At 37.7% G+C, this 21509-nt stretch overlaps 1 protein-coding gene across 3 annotated transcripts in view; it reads right to left on the bottom strand.

The window, feature by feature from the left end:
• Positions 1-1094: 1094 nt before the first annotated feature.
• The window catches only part of ETFA (electron transfer flavoprotein subunit alpha), an 82664-nt gene continuing 62249 nt past the window's right edge, over positions 1095-21509 (bottom strand). For 2 of the 3 annotated variants that reach the window (XM_078448916.2, XM_078448917.1), the window contains exons 10-12: positions 16564-16629; positions 8447-8527; positions 1095-1389 (exon numbers count right to left, since the gene is read on the bottom strand). In XM_078448916.2, the coding sequence (XP_078305042.1) occupies positions 1351-1389; positions 8447-8527; positions 16564-16629 (186 nt within the window). In that variant the 3' untranslated portion in view covers positions 1095-1350. The remainder of the gene's footprint in view (positions 1390-8446; positions 8528-16563; positions 16630-21509) is intronic. The other variant, XM_078448919.2, reaches the window with a different exon arrangement.

Genomic DNA, 21509 nt, shown 5'->3' on the forward strand with positions numbered 1-21509 from the left:
AAGAGCCTCAAACCTGTGGTCTTGGACAAGTCTTCGTTTTCTTCACCACTTCTCTGTGCTTCAGTGTCCCATCTGAACAAGGGAGCTGAACCAGATGATCGCTCTCAGCCCTGACATTCTACAATGCTGTGCTTCATTTTATTGCCATCTTTTCATCCTATGAGGTTCAAGAAGGCTGAAATGCCAGAGGCGTTTAACTTCTAAAAGTGTTTCATAGCAAGGGATTATGACACAAATCAGTTCACCTAGTCCGCCCCTCCCCTCATGTACCACTGGTCACTTCCTATGCCCTCCCTGAGGTTTCCTCGTCCTGTTACCTACTACAACTTCTGCAGATCTGCTTCAGACACAGCTGTCTTCATTCTACTTGCCTGCTGGCTCCTGGCTTTTACAGGACTCCAGATAACTGCCTGTACCTTCCCACAGAATGGACCAAGCCTCACTAGCCTCTGTTCTTGGTCTCGCACTTATACTAGCTTCTAGCCCCTGTGGAACTCTTGATCTCAGCTGTGCCCTAGGGGGCAGAGTGAGAGTGCCAGAGGCAACCGCAAGTGTGGCCATCTCCCATGCCTGGCTGCTTCCTAAGAGAACCCAAAGGAAGCATCAGGAGGGCCAGAGAAAAGCCAAAGCAATCTCTGAGCAGGAATTTAAACATAATATCAAACTATCTGTTAACAAAAGAGGCCATATTGTGGCAAAGCAGCCCCTCCTTCTCCATTCCCCTCTTCTTTATAGACAAAGTCCTCTATAAGCTGACAAAACTTTAAAATGAAATGGAAAATTAAATTTAACTTAAGCCAACTAAATATATTCAGTAGATTCAGGTTTATCAGATCTGCTTTTGTCATATTAGTTATGGTTTTCTGAAGACTGGAATATATTTAAGAGAATATTCATGCTTTTTTAGCTGAATTTGCCAATCTAGTTCCCTTCTCTCAATCATATTAAGATGATTAGTCTGGTAGGAGCATTCATTTTTATAATCTTGCATAAAACCCAGAGTCCTCCATGAACAAGACAGGCAAAGAAAAAATCAATTTTTACTCATTTTCTTCAGTTTTTTTTCTTTATGAAGCTAGGCATATTTCTGGTAGTAGTTTTAAAGCTGTGGAAATGTTTTATTATTATATATTGTATTACAGAATTAGAAAATTTCAAAAAATAATTGTTTGGAACCACAAATAATTAAAAAGAAATATAATAACAGGCTCATAAAAAAGCATTCTGGCATCTGTGAGAATTTTTTCTTAAATTACGATATTTAGCTCTTCATACTTTTGAATATACTAGCCATGAATTTCTACTTCAACTGAATACTTTGACATATATTCCTTCTTGAAATATGGTAACTCATTTTTTCTTCAGCAGCTCAGTCATTTCAGGAACTACCTGCAAATTAAAAAAAATAAAAGTAATTAAGCAATTTGAGCCTTTAGTGTGCTATAGTCATAGCTCCTTAAGAAGTACACGGAGGCCAAAAGAAGCCACGCGCATCACTGCTGAGGCACGAGGTGCCCCTCCCCCACCCAACTCCCCCCTTGGGTGGCCTCCCTCCCATCTGTGGGAAGACTATACACGTTTACAGGGAGAAACCACCCAGACACACGGCTGGCAGGACCACTGGCCCACGCACTGCCTAGGGACCTTTGTGACACAACCACAAACCTTACAAAGGCACCACAGAAACAGGAGTCCAATTTTTCTTTTGTGAGGAGAGTCATGTGTATTTTTTACCTTCATGTTTTCTGGGCATTCTTCCTTCCCTTACTGTACTCTGGCCTTTCCTTCAAAGTCCATACCAAAGTCTCTTCCTTAGTCATGACTCTTGCTGGCCCCCCTAGCACTTGTTTTCTCATTGTTCGTTTGCTCACTCATCTTTCCTTCCACAAACACTACAGTTGCTTCTTCAGCACATGTTACTATCTTTCTGCACTTAAAAACAGGCTGCACGCTGAACATTCAATTTCACCATTCTTTATGAAAATAAAGGTTGTGCTAATGCAATGTCTGGTCAACAGACAAAATAAGAAACCACAGTGAAGGAAAACTGACGGAGTTGGCTCCCATTTTAAAATGGATTAATTACTAACCCTTAGTCTTGGCAGTTCAGGGGCTGCAACTGGAACTTTCAGTGTGAAGCTGCTTTCAGCCTGGACAACAGAGGAGGCTGTGAGTGGGGACTGCAGGGGAGGGTCACACGGAGCCCACCTGAAAACTAGCCGAGCCACTTGTGTAAAACATCAATTACCCAGTCTTCCATGGGGCTGTCGACTGTCCTAGCTCAGAGAGATCCCAGTTGAACTCGCCACTGATGAATATAGCCTCTCAATTATTTAAGAGAGCTACATTTCCATTAGGTGGAAATAATGTGTTCGTACAAAATTTATTAAGGAAATTGTCGACATGTTGTTTCTTCCGAATGTCACTTTGTCTCCAGCCTGTTAAAAGGCCCATGTTTACCATGGAGCCAGCAGGCATTAGCTCAGGGGCAGCATTAGGTGCTGGCACCACTTGTCCCAGCTTTCCACGGTGGAGAGACCATGAGCTTATGCCAGTCACACAGATGACATGCTAAACAAGCCTCACGTGGGACCGACGTGTTTCATGAAAAATAGGCTAGAGCCTAACAACTTCTTTTAAATGAAACATTTAACCTGAGTTAGAACACACAATTTTTAAAAACCTTACAGAACGTCTTCCTGCCACACTACCCAAAATAGGGTTAAGAGGACTTTGTCCATCATCTATATCCTTTTTTATTAGATCAACCTCAGACTTTCCAAGCATACCACACAATGCCTTACTTAGGGAAAAGAAAATGCCAACTCTGAATATCTTATAGCCTGAGCAAACTCAAAGATCTGGATTCTTATTTTTATTTTAGATATTGTAGAGGCAGCTCTCTATTCAGTAAGACTAAATGAAAGTAAATTTACATTTAAAATAAGATATTCTGGGGTGCTTGGGTGGCTCAGTCAGTTAAGCATCCGATTTCATCTCAGGTCATGACCTCACAGTTCATGAGTTTGAGCGCCACATCGGGCTCTGTGCTGACAGCTCAGAGCCTGGAGACTGCTTTGGATTCTGTGTCTCCCTCTCTCTCTGCCCCATTCCCACTTATGGTCTCTCTCTCTCTGTCTTAAAATATTTAAAAAAGAAAAGTAACAGCTGTTAACAAAGATGTGGAAAAACTAGAACATTTGCACACTGCTGAATGTAAAGTGGTGCAGCCACTAGAGAAAGCAGCTTGGAGATTCTTTGAAAAGCTAACCACAGAATTACCACATTATCCAGCAATTCAAAGGTATATACCCAAAGGAAATCAAAGTGGGGACTTAGAACAGATATTTGTAGGCCTATAATCATTGTACTGGATTAGACAAAAGTTTCACATATATGACACCTACTAAAGGACAAGCAATAAAAGAAAAAATAAACTGGACTTCAACAAATTGTAAACCTGTATGCGTCAAAGGACACCGAGAAAGTGAAAAGACAGGAGCTCCCCTCTACTTGTTAGATGGGATGCTGCCTGATTCATGACTCATTTAATAAAGCCAGTAATAAAAACAAATAAGTAAATTGCAAAAGAAAAGAAGAGAAGAGGGAGAGAGAAAACAGGAAAAGTCAACCCGCAGAATGAAGAAAATATTTGCAAATCATATACCTAATAAAGAACTTGTATCCAGAATAAAGAACTCTTATAACTCAACTACAAAAAGACAAATAACACAACTTTAAAATGGGCAAAGGATTTGCACAGACATATCTCCAAAGAAAATACATTATAAATGGTTAATAAAGACATGAAGAAATGCTCATCATCATTAGCTATCAAGGAAATACAAATCAAGACCACAACAAGTTACCATTTCATACCCATTAGGAAGTCTATAACAAAAAAGATGGGATAGTAAGAAGTGTTAGTGAGTGTATGGAGAAATTGGAGCCTTCATATACATTATTGGTGGAAATGTAAAATGGGGCAGCCACTTTGGAAAACAATCTGACAGTTCTTCAAAATGCTAAAAATAGAGTTTTCAAGTGACCCAGAAATTCCATTCCTAGATATATACCCAAACAAGATAAAAACATATATGTATGTATAAAAGCTTAAATGCTCACAGTAGCATTTATAATAGCCAAAGAGTAGAAAGTCAAATGTCTATCAAATGATTAATGCATAAACAAAATGAGGCATATCCACACAATGGATATTATTTTGCACTAAAAGGAAACGAAAGTGCTGATATAGGAGACAACACAGATGAATCTTGAAAACATTATGCTAAGAAGCCAACCACAGAAAGCCTATATATTACATGATTCTATTTATATGAAATGTCCAGGATTGGCAAATCCATAGAAACACAAAACAGGTTAGTTGTTGCCAGGGGCTGGGGAGAGTGCAGAACAGGGAGTGACTGCAAATGGGTATGGGGTTTCTTCTCAGTGTGAAGAAAATGTTCTGGAATTAAATAGCTAATGGTTGCATAACTCTGAATATACTAAAACTCACTGAACTTTGCATTTTAAAAGGGTGAACTTTATGATTTGTGAATTAAATTTCAGGAAAGCTTTAAAAAAAAAAAAAACAACAACAACCAGTCAGGTGGTGTCCTGTGCTCTGTCACTCTGACTCTGATTATAATATTTACCATTTATTGAACACCTATTATGTACCTATTATGAAAAGAAATACAAACAGGTAGGCTAATATTTAACCAAGACTGTACTAGGTATAGCATAATCTCATTTAACTTCCAATACAACCATGTAAGGTAGGTAGTATATTATTTATATTACTTTTGAGGAAGCTTACATTCAGAAAAATTAAGTAATTGGCCAAGATAACTTAACTAGTATGTGGCCAAGACAGAATCTGAATTAAAGCTCTTAACTACTGTACCATATTATTTTTCTTATATTAAGAAAAAAACAACTTGTCATCTCTAACTCATGATTACTGAAGGGTGACATAAAACAATAAATATTAAAGAATAAATTTACATTTACATTTACTCCAGACATGAAGTTTGGTGGATACCATATCACTTAGAGAATTATTAGTCACGCTATGTGTGACAGTTTGAAATTTAAAATTTTTACACAGAAATTTAGTCTAAAAAAGTCTTTTTTACATAACTATTATTTGACTTACGATATTTTTTTTAAGATTTTATTTTTTTAAGTAATCTCTACGCCTGACGTGGGGCTTGAACTTACAACCCTGAGATCAAGATCTGCATGCTCTCCCAATTGAGCTAGGCAGGCACCCCTGACTTACAATATTTTCTTTAAAGTCTTAATCTGAAATAGATTATGCTCTCACTCACTCATATTTTGCATAATTGTACTTTTATGTATTGTTATACCTTTAAATATTTGATTTTTAAAAGACAGAGGGTGACCCTGAAGAGTATAGTCACTATACTACCTTGTCCACTCTTCGGTCAGAATTACTACAATATTCATCTATATTATACTCATTCTGATTTCAACTGACAAAACAATCTGATGGATACCGTCTAAGTTCCCAGAGTCTGCCAAAGGTGCAATCCTTTTTACTGCGATTTATTAAAGAGCAGTAGTGATGAACCACCTGGCAGTCCCTGATGAGATGGGAAGGCAGGGTGATGAGTGAAAGGATGGAATCAGGAGCCTTAGTTGTACCAAAAACTTGCAGAATAACTTCCCCAAATCACATCTCTTTGGGACATAGGCAATTTAAAAAAGAACATGACTCATTTGTGTTATACACGTAGTAGCTAATGGGAAGCTGCAACTCAAGCAGTAATTTTTTTTTAAAGATTTTATTTTTAAGTCATTTCTATACCCAACATGGGGCTTGAACTTACAATCCCGAGATCAAGAGTCACATGCTCTACCAACCAAGCCAGCTAGGTGCCCCCCAAGCAATATTTTTGATATTTTATAATCTAATCAGACTGCTTTTTAAAGGATGAACTTTTCTCCCTTTATATTAATTAAAGGTATATATAACTGTGCTTCAGAACTTCGGAGCAGGATGAGATAATCACTACCTTAATATAATTCTAGCTAAAAGCAAATAAACGTTAGGTCTTAGTCCAAACACATTATCACATGTAGGCTTCTTAAAACACCAAGAACAGCTTGAGAATCTCCAGTTGGAAATCGGCTAACTGAATGATTCTTTAGGTCCCTTTCCACTTCTACTATCCTAGGACTCTCAACAAGATACCTCTCTCCGCACACACACGCTCTCACTCGCTCACATACCTCTCTCTCTCTCATGTCAAACCTGGGAGCTCCCCTAAATGCAAGAAGCACAGTGTGTGTGATACCATTCCATCAGTAATTGCTACAAAGATGCTCCTGCCCCAAGGCAGGTGTCCACCGTATAAACATCACAAATTTCCAACTAATACTTCATTCATTTATCAAGTAAGCCCTGTCTGTAGGTTGCAATACACAATACGCTAACAGAAAAACATAAACAAAACAACTTGCAAATTTATTAAAATATTCTCTTGAAGAAAAATAAAAGGCAAACTACAGTAGATGTCTGTTTGCAAATGTGTCAACACAATACATGGATAGGGTTCAGAAGTGTTTAATTTCATATTTTTTATTTAAAAGGTCTTTACCCCTCTACCCCTTCTCACTGGAGCTAAATGCTTGGTACTTGAACAAAGTTATCCTTGTACAGAGATACAAAAAATTTGTTTTTCACACTAACTTTTCCTCCAACTGGCATATCTTAGTGGTCAAATGACTACCATTAATTACTGTTCTTACAGGGGCTCCTGGGTGGCTCAGTTGGTTAGGAATCGGACTCTTGATTTCGGCTCAAGTCATGATCTCACGGTTTGTGAGGTTGAGCCCCACGTCGGGCTCTGCGCTTGGGACTCTCCCTCTTTCTCTGCCCTTCCCCTGCTCACCCACGCATGTGCGCACTAGCTCTCTCTCTCTCTCAACATAATAAACTTAAAACTTATATATATTGTTCTTACACAGCTGGGCCAAGTAACAATTGCAGAAGAACTACCTAAATCCTAAATTTCAATTATAGGACCCCAGGATCACTGAAGTGGGGCTGTACTCTTCCAGGGCAAGATACAGGCCCTTTGAGGGATGGGGTGGGGGGTGCTCCTGAGGTGAAGGATGCCCTATGAACACATACTTCACAGTTTAGACGTGTTCTCAAAATACACTCATTAGTTTATCTGGATCACATACACTGCTAGTGGAGCCGTGGTAATGGGCCAATCCTCTTGCCAAGAGGACCACCCTGGCTCTATTCTCAGGCTGCAGCCTCTCTATTAAGGCCCACAGTAGCTCACTGTAATTCTGTGCAAGGGGTTCCTCACTCTAGCAAACCAACTTCTCCCTGGGCTAGATGCTACTTTCAGAGCCTCAATGCCTGCATGAGTGCTTTCTGCACTTCTAGGCAACCTAGAAGTTTGTAGACAGGCCCTGAGGGACAAAAAGCAGTTAGGCCATGCATGAGCTATCACCTTTAAATGTGGCCAAATGAGTATCAGGTGCACATCAATATCACTAAAGTAATTTCATTCATGGGTAGGGTAACTACAGGGGTGGTGGCAGGGTGGAAAGAACACTCAAAACAGTGAAGACTATGAAGAGTGGGAAATAAGTGTTCTCCCCTACATTTATCAGGTTAGGAAGGCCTTTAACTCTCAAGCAGAGCATACTTGTTGAGTCAGATAAAATGGACTTGAATGCCCCCTCTTTCCCTGAAAAGCTGTAGCATTGTTGGCAAATTTCTGAATGAGGGTATTTGATGTGAATTTCTTTAAGGTACCTGTCAAATATGATTCTAGGTTATAATTACCTGAATCACTTCACATTGTGTACTAACTATGCACACGAGATGCCAAAAGTCATGTGGATATTTTAAAGACAATATGGATTACCTCTTTTTTTCTTTTTTTAAAGTTTATTTATTTTGAAAGCGAGAGCAAGCGGGGTAGGGGCAGAGAGAGAGACTGGAGAGAAAGAATCCCAAACAGGCTCTGTACCACCAGCGCAGGGCCCTATGTGGGGCTCGAACCCAGGAACCATAAGATCATGATCTGAGCTGAAATCAGGATTTGGAAGCTTAACCCACTGAGCCAACCAGGCTCCCCCATAAGAACAGTAATTAACGGCAGTCATTTGACCACTAAGATATACCAGTGGGAGGAAAAGTTAGTATGAAAAACGGAAATGGCCCCAATGGACTCCCTCTTAAAGGGAAAGTTATAACACTTTATATAAATGTCATGTATTTATCAGGACAACTTCACTTTAAGTAGCTCAAAACTGGTAAATGTATTAATATATAGAGACACACAGTACACACACATACAAGACTTTCCTATAATAGCCTCTTTTCTATTAACTCTAAAAGGTTCTTGGATGACAAGCTAGGTAACAGCCACCTCTCTGATGGCCAGCTTACCTTAAATAAATCAGCGACTATTCCGTAATCTGCCACTTGAAAAATTGGAGCTTCTGGGTCTTTGTTAATAGCCACAATTGTCTGTGAAATAAAGAGTTTGGCCTTTATCAAGAAAACATATAGATTGATGGCTGTATTTTAACATTCCCAACAACAAATTTATATGGTTAAAAATGTCTACCAAATAAGATTAATCTGATTCATTTGTGCCAATATTGTAAATTTATAAATTTCTGGGTTGGTACATAACAAAATTATCTCCCACTCCCCACTGGCCCATCACAGTATTTTAAAAGATTTTAAACCATTATTTTTCTAAGTTCTTCTCTGACTTATGGAAAGAAAATATTTTAGGAAGTAATAAATCAGAGGAGAGGATTCTGGGAAGATGGCAAAGTAGGAAGCATCAGCAATCTGTCTCCCCATCTAGACTGTTAACAACTGCATTGGCAGAATCTGTCTAATGTAACCATTTTGGAACTCTTGGAGCTTGCAACTTCCAGGGCATGGCTTGCAAAGTAAGCTGCAGCTCTTTAGTGCAGTAACAGTCCCCACCCCCAGTGGCAAGCAGCTGTGCACATATTCCTGGAGCAGCTTGCACACAGCCTGCAGGAACAAGAGTGGGCAAAAAGAACTCTTGTCCCCCAACTACTGGGGGACCAGTGCTTTGGTTACTGACTGCTGTTTCTGATCAAAGAGATGCATACAAATAGAGGAGGATGGCCATTGCTGTTGCATTTCCCCACTGTTGCACGTCCCTCCCCTACTCTGGCTAAAGTTACCTCCAGGGGATTTAAAGCCTTAAAGCACTTCTTCTGCCTCCCTTCATTGTTCTCTTTTTCTCAAAAGCAACTGCTGATACAGGGAAAATTACAAATTGGCCACACATTCAGGCTGAGAAAGGACACAAAAAGACCTTAAGTTTATACCTCAGGTTAATCTTTGGCAAAGAGCCTACAACAATCAAAAAAGAACGATAAATAAAAACAAACAGTGGGGCGCCTGGGTGGCTCAGTCCAGTTAAGCGTCTGACTTCAGCTCAGGTCATGATCTCTCACGGTCAGGTCCCTGAGTTCAAGCCCCGCATCGGGCTCTGTGCTGACCGCTCAGAGCCTGGAGCCTGTTTTGGATTCTGTGTCTCCCTCTCTCTCTGACCCTCCCCCATTCATGCTCTGTCTCTCTCTGTCTCAAAAATAAATGTTAAAAAAAAATTTTTTTTTTTTTAAAAACAAACAGCAAACCCTGGGAAAGGAGGAGAATCTGATTAACAGGAATACCATATTATCAGATTTAAATATCCAGTTTTCAACAACAACAACAAAATCACAAGGCATACTAAGAAACAGGAAAAAAAAAAATCAAGGAAAATTCCATTCAAAGGCAAAAAAAAAAAAAATAAAATCAATAGAAATTGCCTATGAAAAAGATCCGGGGGTGCCTGGGTGGCTTAGTCGTCTGGGTGTCCGACTTCAGCTTAGGTCATGATCTCATGGTTGGTGAGTTCGAGCCCCGTGTCAGGCTCTGTACTGACAGCTTAGAGCCTGGAGCCTGCTTCAGATTCTGTGTCTCCCTCTCTCTCTCTGCTCCTCCCCCGCTCATGCTCTCTCTCTCTCAAAAAATAAACATTAAAAAAAATTTTTTTAAAGAAAAAGATCCAAAGGCAGCCCTACCATAGAAAGACTTTAAAACAACCATTTTAAAGATGCTCAAAGAATTATAAAGATGTGGAGGAAGTCAAGCTAGCAATGTATGAACAAAATGGAAATATCAAAAAAGAGGCGAAATTTAAAGAGAAACCAAAAAGAAAATTCTGGAGATGTAAAATATAATAACTGAAATAAAAAATTCACTGGAGAGACTCAAACGCAGATCTGAACAAGCAGAAGACAGAATCAGCAAACCTGAAAGTAGGACAATGGAGGGGCGCCTGGGCGGCTCAGTCAATTAAGCATCCAACTTTGGCTCAGGTCATGATCTCGCAGTTTGTGGGTTTGAGCCCTGCATCGGGCTGTGCTGACAGCTCAGAGTCTGGAGCCTGCTTTGGATTCTGTGTCTCCCTCTCTCTGTCCCCTCCCCCGCTTGCACTCTGTCTCTCTCTCTCAAAAACAAATAAACATTTAAAAAAATTTTTTTAAAAAGAAAGTAGGACAATGAAAATTATCAAGTCCTTAGAATAGAAAGAAAAAGATTAAAGAAAAGTGAAGGGTCCTGTGGGCCAACAACAAGCAAACAAAAATATATATTGTGGGAGACCCAGAAGAAAGAAAAAGAGGCAGAAAGAATTGAAGAAACAGTGGCTGCAAACTTCCTAAATTTGATGAAGGACATTAATATAAACATCCAAGATGTTCAACAAACTCCAAGAAAGATGAATTCAAAGAGACCCACACAAGACACATTATAGTCAAACTTTCAAAAGCCAAAGATAAAAACAGAATCTTGAAAACAGGGACATGAGACTCATTACATACAAGGGATCCTCAATATTGGCAGATTTCTCATCAGAAATATTGGAGACCTGGGGCGCCTGGGTGGCGCAGTCGGTTAAGCGTCCGACTTCAGCCAGGTCACGATCTCGCGGTCCGTGAGTTCGAGCCCCGCGTCAGGCTCTGGGCTGATGGCTCGGAGCCTGGAGCCTGTTTCCGATTCTGTGTCTCCCTCTCTCTCTGCCCCTCCCCCGTTCATGCTCTGTCTCTCTCTGTCCCAAAAATAAATAAAAAACGTTGAAAAAAAAAAAAAAAAAAAAAAAAAAGAAATATTGGAGACCAGAAGGCAGTGAGCTGATTGATACATTCAAAATGCTAAAAGAAAAAAATTGTTGACCCCAAATTTTATATCCATCAAAACTGTCCTTCCAATGACATTCTTTTTGCAGAAATTAAAAAAACTTATCCTAAAATTCATATGGAATCTCAAGGGACACTGAATAGCTAAAACAATCTAGAAAAAGAGCAAAGATGGAGGACCCATACTTCCTGATTTCAAAACTTACTACAAAGCTACAGTAATTAAAACAGTGTGGTACTGGCATAAAGACACACATACAGACGGACAGGATAGAATAGAGAGAGCTCTGAAATAGACACTCACATATATGGTCAAACGATTTTTGACAAGAGTGTCAAGACCACTGAATGCAGAAGGAGAGCCTTTACAACAAATGGTTTTGGGAAAACTCGATAAAGTTGGGACACTTAATACCAAAACAAAAAGTAACTCAAAATGGATCAAAGATTTAAGCATAAGACCTAACTAAAACTATAAAACTCTCAGAAGAAAACACAGAGGAAAGGCTGTATGACATTGTTTTTGACAATAATTTCTTGGATAGTCCATCAAACATATAAGCAATAATAGAAAAAAAGACAAACTGAACTTCATGGGAATTTTTAAATGTTGTGAATCAAAAGACACTATAAACAGAGTAAAAAATCAATCCAGAGAAAGGGAGAAATATTTGCAAATCATACATTGGAAAAGGGATTAATATACAGAATATTTTTTAATAAAACTTCTAAGCTGAACAAAAAACCCCCAAATAAGCCTATTCAAAAAGACAACCTGAATAACCACTTCTCCAAAGAAGATACATAAATAGCCAAATAAGCACATGAAAAGGCGTTCCACATTACTGATCACTAGGGAAATGCAAATCAAAACTACAATATCACCTCACACTCATTAGGATGGCTACTATTAAAAAATATATATAACCACAAGTATTGGCAAGAATGTGGAAAATTGGAGCTCTTGTACACCATTGGTGGGAATGTGAAATGTACAACCACTGTGGAAAACATTATGGCAGTTCCTTAGAAAATTAAAAGTAGAACTGCCATGTGATCCAGCAATACCACTTTCTGGGTATATGCTGAAAAGAAATTAAAACAGGGCTCAAAGACATATTTGCACACCCATGTTCACAGTAGCATTATTTGCAATACCTAAATATGGAAGCAATCCAAGTGTCCATCAACGGATAAATACATAAGCCAAATGTGTTATACAGATACAACAGAATATTATTCAGCCCAGAAAAGGAGCAAATTCTGACATATGCTACACCATGGATGAACTCTAACAACATACGCTAAGTGAAGTAAGCCAGTCACAAAAAGACAAATATATGTGATGACTCCACTTATCTGAGGTACTCAGAATAGTCAAAATCATAGAGACAGAAAGTATAACTGTGGTTACCAGGAGGTGGAAGGTATGGGGGGAAATTAGGAACTTATTGTTTAATGGGTACAGAGTTTCATTTTACAAGATGAAAAGAATTCTGGAATTGGATGGTGGTGATGGTTGCACAACATTATGAATAATTTAATATCACTGACAATGTGTACACAATTTTTAATTCTACACTTAAAAAAGGTAAACATAGTAAATTTTATGTGTATTTTACCACAGAATTTTGTTTTAAGTAGAGTACACTCAAAAAGTTGAATTTTACTATATATAAATTATACCTCAATAATCTGACTTAAACAAAAGGTAACTGAAAAGTTCTGCGGTTTATCAAAAAACTTTAGATACACTGAATAAAACCTTTGAATGAAAAATTAAGTACCTTATATTTGGTGTGTTTTATTCAATATGATAGTTAGAAGTCTACTTTATTAAATCATTAGATATTTATTATGATTAGTCAACCTTTAGCTTATTTCACTTATAAAATGATTAATATCTTCTATGTCCTGTTAACAATATATAAATTTAAATGCGGGGTTTTTTTATTTTTGAAAGAGAGAGAGCATGTGCACATGTGCATGTCTGGGAAGGACAGAGAGAGAGAATCTCAAGCAGGCTCCATGCTCAGCACAGAGTTGGATGCAGGACTTGATCTCACAACTGTGAAATCAAACCTGAGCCGAAATCAAGAGTGAGATGCTTAACCAACTGAACCACCCAGGTGCTCCTAAACTTGTGATTTTAAATGTTGGATTTCAACTTAAAAAAAAGACAAAAACAAAAACAGAACAAATCCACACCCTAATTCATATAGTTTGTAGCTCAAACTATTTATCTTCCATATACTGCATTCCACTTACTATTTTTAAATTATTATCCTGGGTCTTTATTACAATATAGAAGTTATCTAGTCAGCCTGTTAGTAAGGAACTTTAAAACAAAAAGGTTTAAGTCCTTAGGTATGCAGCAAATATAATATAATACATTACTATGTCTCCTACAAGAACTACCAAAAGGTCCTCTTATCTCCTACAAGAATTTTTAACATGAAGGATTATAATGACCAATTAGTAACAGATTAAGGAGAAATAGTCACACAAAAAGGTGCCGCATTTACCAATTATTCAATTTATTAATAACAGATTTACGTATATGTTACAAAGTGTTTGGTATTCTTCATAGGTGCTTCTAACACCACTGCAATTAAAGTTTTGACTCTAGGGGCACCTGGGTGACTCGGTCGGTTAAGCGTCCAACTCTTGATACTGGCTCCAGGTCATCATCTCACAGTTTGTGAGTTCCAGCCTCACATGGGGCTCTGCACTGGCAGCCCAGAGCCTGCCTGATTCTGTGTATCCCTCTCTCTGCACTCATGCACACGTGTACACGTGTGCACTCACTCTCAAAATAAGTAAAGTATTGACTCTAATATTTGATTCTAATGTGGTGTTATTTTTGCTTTAAAAAAAATGTTTGTTTTTAAAAAAAAAATTATTTATTTATTTATTTATTTATTTATTTATTTATTTAGAGAACATGTGCACGTGGGGGAGGGGAAGAGACAGAATCCCAAGAATATAATAAATAATAATAAAATATAATAAATATAATATAAAATAAATAAATATAATAATAAAATATATATAATAATATATATAAATAAATAAATATAATAAAATAAAATCAGCAAGGAGCCTGATGCAGGGCTCAATATCACAAATGGAGAGATCATGACCTGAGTGGAAATCAAGAGGTGGAGACTTAACCGACTGAGCTACCCAGGCGCCCCTAATGTGGTGTTATTTTAATAGATTATAATAATTCATTTCTCTAGAAGTAAAATTAAGTTTCTAATGCCTATTACTCTATCACATGAAAACAGCTGGAACACATTTTAGAAGAACTTTGATATATAGGCTGGCTTAAAATATAGGCTATATGACATATGTGTAATTCCTCTAGGGTCCCTCAAAGAGATGAAAATATTCCAGAATATCTGAGATTAGAGCACAGTGCAGTCCAGGTAACTACTATTCCAGAGAAACATGTGTGGTCGAAGACAATAAATGATGGTTTCAATATGAACCTTAAATCCAAAGTCACAAGGACTAACATTTTGAATCACAAGCATTTGATTTGTATGGAGGTGTTTCTCTTCTGGGAATATGTAAGCCTGCTTCACAGCAACTAGCAGAGATTTATTTAATTAATGATGGTTAATGATTTTCCTGGAGGCCACCTAGTCAAACATCTGACAGTTTAATCATCTGAAAGCTTTTTCATTCCTACTGTATAGCAGTTATTTTTAAAGCAAGAGCACACAACTGTGGGCAAGGAACCACTAAAGTATTTAAGAATCCTCCCCTTCCTTACACAACTTTTAAAGCACAGATTGTATTCAATGAAATTAATACATATATAGTTCAAAAAGTGCTTTCATTACATTGACTCATTTGATGTAACGACCAAATCTCATATTCTCTAAACTATACCATGATGCTAATTAAAACTGTAGCTTGTATGCAATGTGATTATCAGATATAAACCAATTACTCTAATATCCCATTTTTGACCTTAACCAAAATTACAACCAGAGATTGTTGTGTTTCCCACATAAGGCACTGATGACAAGGGCTATGCCTTTTTCATTTAAGCATCCCCAGCATCTGGTACAAACTAAGTGCTTAATAAATATTTGTTGACTGCATAAACAGACAAACTCTTGGCTCAAATTTCTTCTTATAGATTGTTCCCGAACACTGGTCTCCTTACTTCAATTGTTCCCTTTTTGCTTTAACATATACTAGCTACTCTGTCTCTCCTGCAAGCTAGTCCTGCTGGCATGGGATGACAATTTTTACCAGGAACTTCTTGGCAGGAAGAATCTTTTATTTTAGAGAAAGCAGAATTAGATATGTCTGAACTGGCCCAGCTAAAAGTATTTTTTAAGGTTACTGTACTAGAGTGTTTTTTTTTTCTTTAATGCAGCAATAACATTTTCCCCATTGGCACTGCTTGTTTTCATATCTCAGTAAAGAAACCTGCCATCCAACTGTGAAATCTGACTGGTTTTGGGCCAATTCATTTAGAGGTTACAAGGAGGTAGTGAATGCATTTTTTTCAAGTTAGAAGTTAAACCTGTTAAAAGTTTTATTACCTTTTATATCAAACTTCCATCTGAATGCATAAAAGCCAGAGTGTCAGAAGCATCTCTGTCTTCATGAAAGACTAAGTTCATAATTCAAACTGTACATTCGTATGCATGAATTAATGTGTCATATTCTGAAATATATGTTCACAGAGTCATTACACAGGACTTCCCGATATAGTCCAAGCAGCAATTTAAAATCAAGTGTTTCCTCTACATCCTGTATTTTTAACAATTACTCAGATATTAAGATGCTCCAACTCCAAATGTGTCTGTCACACTTTAGTAACAGCCTGAGAAGAGGAGCTGTGCTGACATATGAGGGTGGGACTTTTAGGGGACCAGGGTAAAGCAGATAGAGAATCAGGGATGAGAAATCTTATAAACTAGTTAAATGGTCAGAACCTCATCAAGCTGTTTTCACCCTAAATTTTCTATCCACTAATTTCAGAGCTGAAAGGGACCTCAGACATCATCAACCAACACCTGTGTTAGGCAAAGAACAGAGGTGCAGACAGGACACATCATGTGGTAAGCTAGTAGCAAAGCTGGGACTCAGGGTCACAATTTTTTTCCTGACATGGCACTGCCTCTCCTACCAATGGTACACCTTCAATCAGTGAACAGCAGCTTGTACTTCTTTCAGTTCCTGAAAGAAATGTTAATCTGAATGGCTGAACTTACATACACTGTATAACTATATGGAAACAGAGTGAAACCAAAATTTTAAAATATAAAAATCTTTCTTTTAGGATCATTATTATTGTGTAGTTACCTTGCTGTCTTTCATCCCAGCTAAATGTTGAATGGCTCCAGATATGCCTACAGCAATATAAAGCTCCTGAAATAAAAGAGACCATTATCATTAATACATACTTATATATATTATATTGTATCTTCCACAGTATGTGCTATTAGCAATTCAGGTCTCAGACTGAAGATATTTTAAATAGAAAAGATGCAATATGTATTACTTAAATTATGCTTACCTCCTTCCCTGATCTCCCTAATCCATAGTCTTCTTTTTCCTCTGAATAATAAACATGTGGATAATGAGAATCTATGAGCATTAAATATGTGCCAACCACTATACTAAGCATTTTACATCACCTGTTTCACTTAATCTCACAATTTCCTGTGAGGTAGCACTTTTTGTCTAGGCTATTTATTTATTCATTCATTTACAGAAAGCGCGAGTAGAGGAAGGGCAAAGAGAATCCCAAGCAGGATCATACTGCCAGCGCAGAGCCAGACACAGGGCTTGAACTCCCGAAACCACGAGATCATGACCTGAGCCAAAACCAAGAGTCAGGCGCTTAACCGACTGAGCCACTCAGGCGTCCCTGGGCTACTTTTAGATAATCACACTTTAACTCATCATTCTGTATATACCCATTCACAATATACACACAATGTACATTAACATATAAACACATACTAAAATATATTTTGACTTATTTGTCTGGCTTCTCATAAAAAGAAATTTGTTAAAAATGATCATTAGGATATATTTATTAGACTTCATATTCAGAAAAACCAAAACTACAAATCAGCCTCAAGAGGTTCTAACAGACACATATGCATGTGTACATGCACACACAGTCTCCCTAAGTAAGGAATATAAACTTCTTGAAGGCATAGGCATAACCTTTGTATTTCTAGCACTTAATAAAAGGGCCCCCAGACTGTAGTTTCTAAGTAAATGTTGATGACAGTATTTGTGCCTCCTCCTAACCCTTCACCCCCAGTAATAACTGAAGTAACAAAGAAAATGATAACTGACTGTTGCTCTCTGTCCCCTTATCTAAAAAATTTAAAGTGTCCATGTTTGAAAATTAAAACTATCATGGAAAACCAATTTAATCAGTGCTTAATTAAAAGAGCTTAGCTGCTCCATTCTATCTATTGGATATAATTAAAGCTTTAACTGAAAAGCTTTTCCCCACACCTAAACTGAACTAGCAAGTCCTACCTTGGGTAGGGGGGTTCACCCACTATGTAAACAGATTGACACTACGGTTTCATCACAACTGTTAGTAAAGACTCTCCTCAATATGATTAAGGTGGAAGGCACTGAAGGTGGCTTTTTATTTTTATATGTTTTATTACTGGGTAGATACTTCAAAGTCAATGACAGTGTCAGGTGGTCCCACCCTGTTCTGCACTGCTTATGATCTAATTTAATAACTGCTCACTCCAAAATGTGACAGCATTTCAACTAAGATCTGAGAATAGGGATTTTTCATAATACCTAAGCATGTGTGGTATGTGGCTGGATACAAGCCAATTTCTCCCTCTCTCAGTTTCCCCAACTGCAAACAGAAGGGGTACAGCCCCAACACTAGAGCTTCTTAAAAAAGCTCCACAGGATACTCTAATGTGCAGCCAGAGCTAAGAACTACTAGAATAGATGATCCATAAGCTCTTATGCAGCTTGAAATCTATTAACTCTTTCCAGCAGGACCAGGCCAGGGGATGGTATATCCCCCGGGTCTTATCTTTAAAGGCATAAATTGTCCAACTGCTTCTAGAGCAGCAAGGTACCACTGTGTACCCTGTAAAAGGAAACAACTTAATCCCTAAAGTAAGTTAAATCATCTAAAAATTATGTGGGCTTGTTTCCCAATTCAACTTGCTCTATAAAGATAAGTAAGTGCAATTTGGCCTAAAAGACTGTCTTAGGCTGCAGGAAGTAAAATGTATGGGAAAGGATAAAAAACAATCCCAATCCCAGCAATCTATCTATACAGATAGATACAGATATAGATATAGATGAGATACATACATCTCATATATATGTGATGTATGTATCTCATCTATATATATATAATACATGATCAGGCATGGAGTGGTCAACAAGCTTCTTTTCTTTGAAAAAGCACCACTTTTTAATTTAAGATTTACAGGTAACTTCAAATGATAATTTTAACACCAGTTTATTTTGACTAGCATTTTTTTCACAAAAGATCATTCATTAAATTGTTAATCAAAATACACTTACTAATAAATCTCACATTCAGGAAAACCAGGACAATAAGATTTATAAAGCAAGTTATTTAGAAAGACAAACGTACAGATAGAAAACTGTCTCACTAACCACTCTTCCAAGTGTATTCTCAAAGCAAGCATTGTAAAGGATCAATAGTTCTGTAAATGAGTCCTTCTAACATACATGTCTACATTAAAATTCAACAAGTCTTAAAAGCTTCTCCATTTGCATCATAAAATGCTAATAAAAAATGATCATCCTGGCAGTAAACATCTACATAAATATAAATGAAATTTACTTTAAACCCCATGAGATATGAATACCATTGACTTTAACCATAAATGTCACTAAGGAAATAAAAGATTCTGGGCCAAAGCAAACCAAGGGGCCATTCCTGCCTCTCTGACCAGTATAAGTGGTCCAAATAGGTTCACATGACCAACGGGACCTTATTTTACTGTCTTACAAACATGGTTCTCTGAATAAATATAAAAGCATTGAAATAATAACCAGAAAGAGTCCTGGGATTTGGGCTTCTGTTCTGAGATCTGATAGCTCTCTGAGGCAGGAAGAGAGACTTTTTTCTTCTTTTTTAAAAAACATGTACAGGCAATTAGACTATTATCTTAGGATGCTTCCTCATGGCTCAGAAAGCATTTCTGTATTTCAATAATAATAATTAGTATGTATAAAACTCTCCACAGATGCTAATTTATGGAGCACTTTAGACCCTGCTTCACAACATAACAAGGCAATCCCTGCCCTGAAGCACTTTCCTTCTAAAATCAGATAGTAAGTAAGATAGTTTGGAGAGAAAATGAGAGGTGACTTGGAGGGAAGAACAGCAATTAAGGGTTCAAAAAAAGGTAGGATTAAAGAAAGGAACAGACACAGAAGTAGGGAGGGGTAGTTCTGGAGATAAAATCCTAGCAGCCTTAACAAAGGGAGAGAATCTAGAAGTGAAACTAGATCAACCTACATGAGCTGGCAGCAGTTTGGGATGGTCATTCTGCAAATGAAGAATGGGGATGGGACTGTGGGAAAAAAGAAAGCCACCAGGGTGGTAAGAGGACCAGAGGTTATTCTGAAATAGAAAGAAGGGATGGCATTCACTTCAACAGAAACAAGGACCAGTAGGAGAAAGCACAAATTACTCTTCTCTTGTCAAAACCTAAAAAAGACTACAGCTACAGGCTCAACAAAAGAATTCAGGGGCAGGGCTCTAAAATACCTTACAGTGGGCTGAGATGAAAACAGGAATAGGGCTTGGAAAGTGCTGCATCCAGTGTGGTTTAACAAAGGTTTACAAGAGGAGTATATCACTATGATTAAGAACCTAGGCTCTAGAATTTCATTGCCTAGGTTTAAATTCCAGTTCAGCCACCTGGTAGACCCGTGACTGTGGGCCAGTATTTAGCCTCTATGCCTCAGCTTGCTCACCTGAAAAACTGGAATTATAAGAACCCTACTTCAAAGGGTACTGTGAGGCTTCAGTCCTTGGCATAGTATCTAGTTTCCCAAGACACTGATGTGCCTTCAGGTATGCTCAAATATTGATTTTCTCAGCCCACTCATTGGCCAGGTGGGCTCCTGAGGTAATCTCAAGGCTACTATGTACAGCTGAGCAACTATGTACTATATACTATGTACTATGTACACAGAACAGCTCTGGAGGGAGCCATCACTTATATCACAGCCATTACAGAACTGCATATTTATTACAATAATTTTCCAACAGATGGCAGTAAAGTAACTTGAGAAAGGGGTACTTTTCTCATAATTCATACAAAAAAGTTGTATAGACTAGAAGCACAGGGAAGCCAAAATTCTCTGTGGTACAAATACTGTAATTTTCTAAGTATGCCATAACAGGAAAAAGTTGAGAGACTAAAAAGTTGAGAGTTAACTATGACTTCATAGTTGTTGATACTGCTGTTATACTTTATAGGGGCTATAAAGACAACTATGATTCTTTGTCCCATGTCCTCAAGAAGCTCACAGTCTAGCAACATAGGTTAAGGTAAAGTAATAAAAATCTATAATCCAAGCTAAGGGAAAAAACATCAAAGTATGACAGAGCTCTGGTCTCTTGTGCAAATGCTTTCAGTATCTGCCACTGAGAAATGAAAAGGTCAGGGGATGACACTGCTCTGTAGTCAATTCTATCTTCTGCCCACCAGGAGCCCACTTTTGCAGCTTATCCCATCTACTCTGGCTCCCTTAGTCCTTCAGACAAAATAAGCTATTAAATGCAGGTTTTACTGGTCCTAGCTTACTGATAAACCTGCATGTCTGATAAACAGAAAGATGACTACAATGCAGTCTTAAAATACTTTTACAGAAATCTAACCAACCTGTGGAATCAACATGGCCAGAATATTCTCTGGTAGATTATTTGAATTTCAGTTACTTTCTTCAGAAAGAATGTACTAACATCACTCCTGCTTAACCCAAACCTTGTGCAGGAAACCTGGAATTCAAGGGGTGTTATCTGAGTCCTACTCTCCAGGGGATTTTAGTGCAGAAGCTAAGGAGAAAGTGGTCTCTGACTTACACATTGTGATTTTTGTCTAACGCCAATTTTTGTCTAATGTTGTTAAATCCAAAAAAGATACATAGTGTGAGCCACATATTTAATTTTAAAATTTCCATTAGCCACATTAAATAAAGTAAAAAACAGGTGAAATTAATTTTAATAATAATCTCAATTCAGACTAACTTACATTTCATGT

This window comes from Panthera onca, chromosome B3, assembly GCF_046562875.1.
Source record: "Panthera onca isolate mPanOnc1 chromosome B3, mPanOnc1 haplotype 2, whole genome shotgun sequence".
Taxonomy (NCBI): domain Eukaryota; kingdom Metazoa; phylum Chordata; class Mammalia; order Carnivora; family Felidae; genus Panthera; species Panthera onca.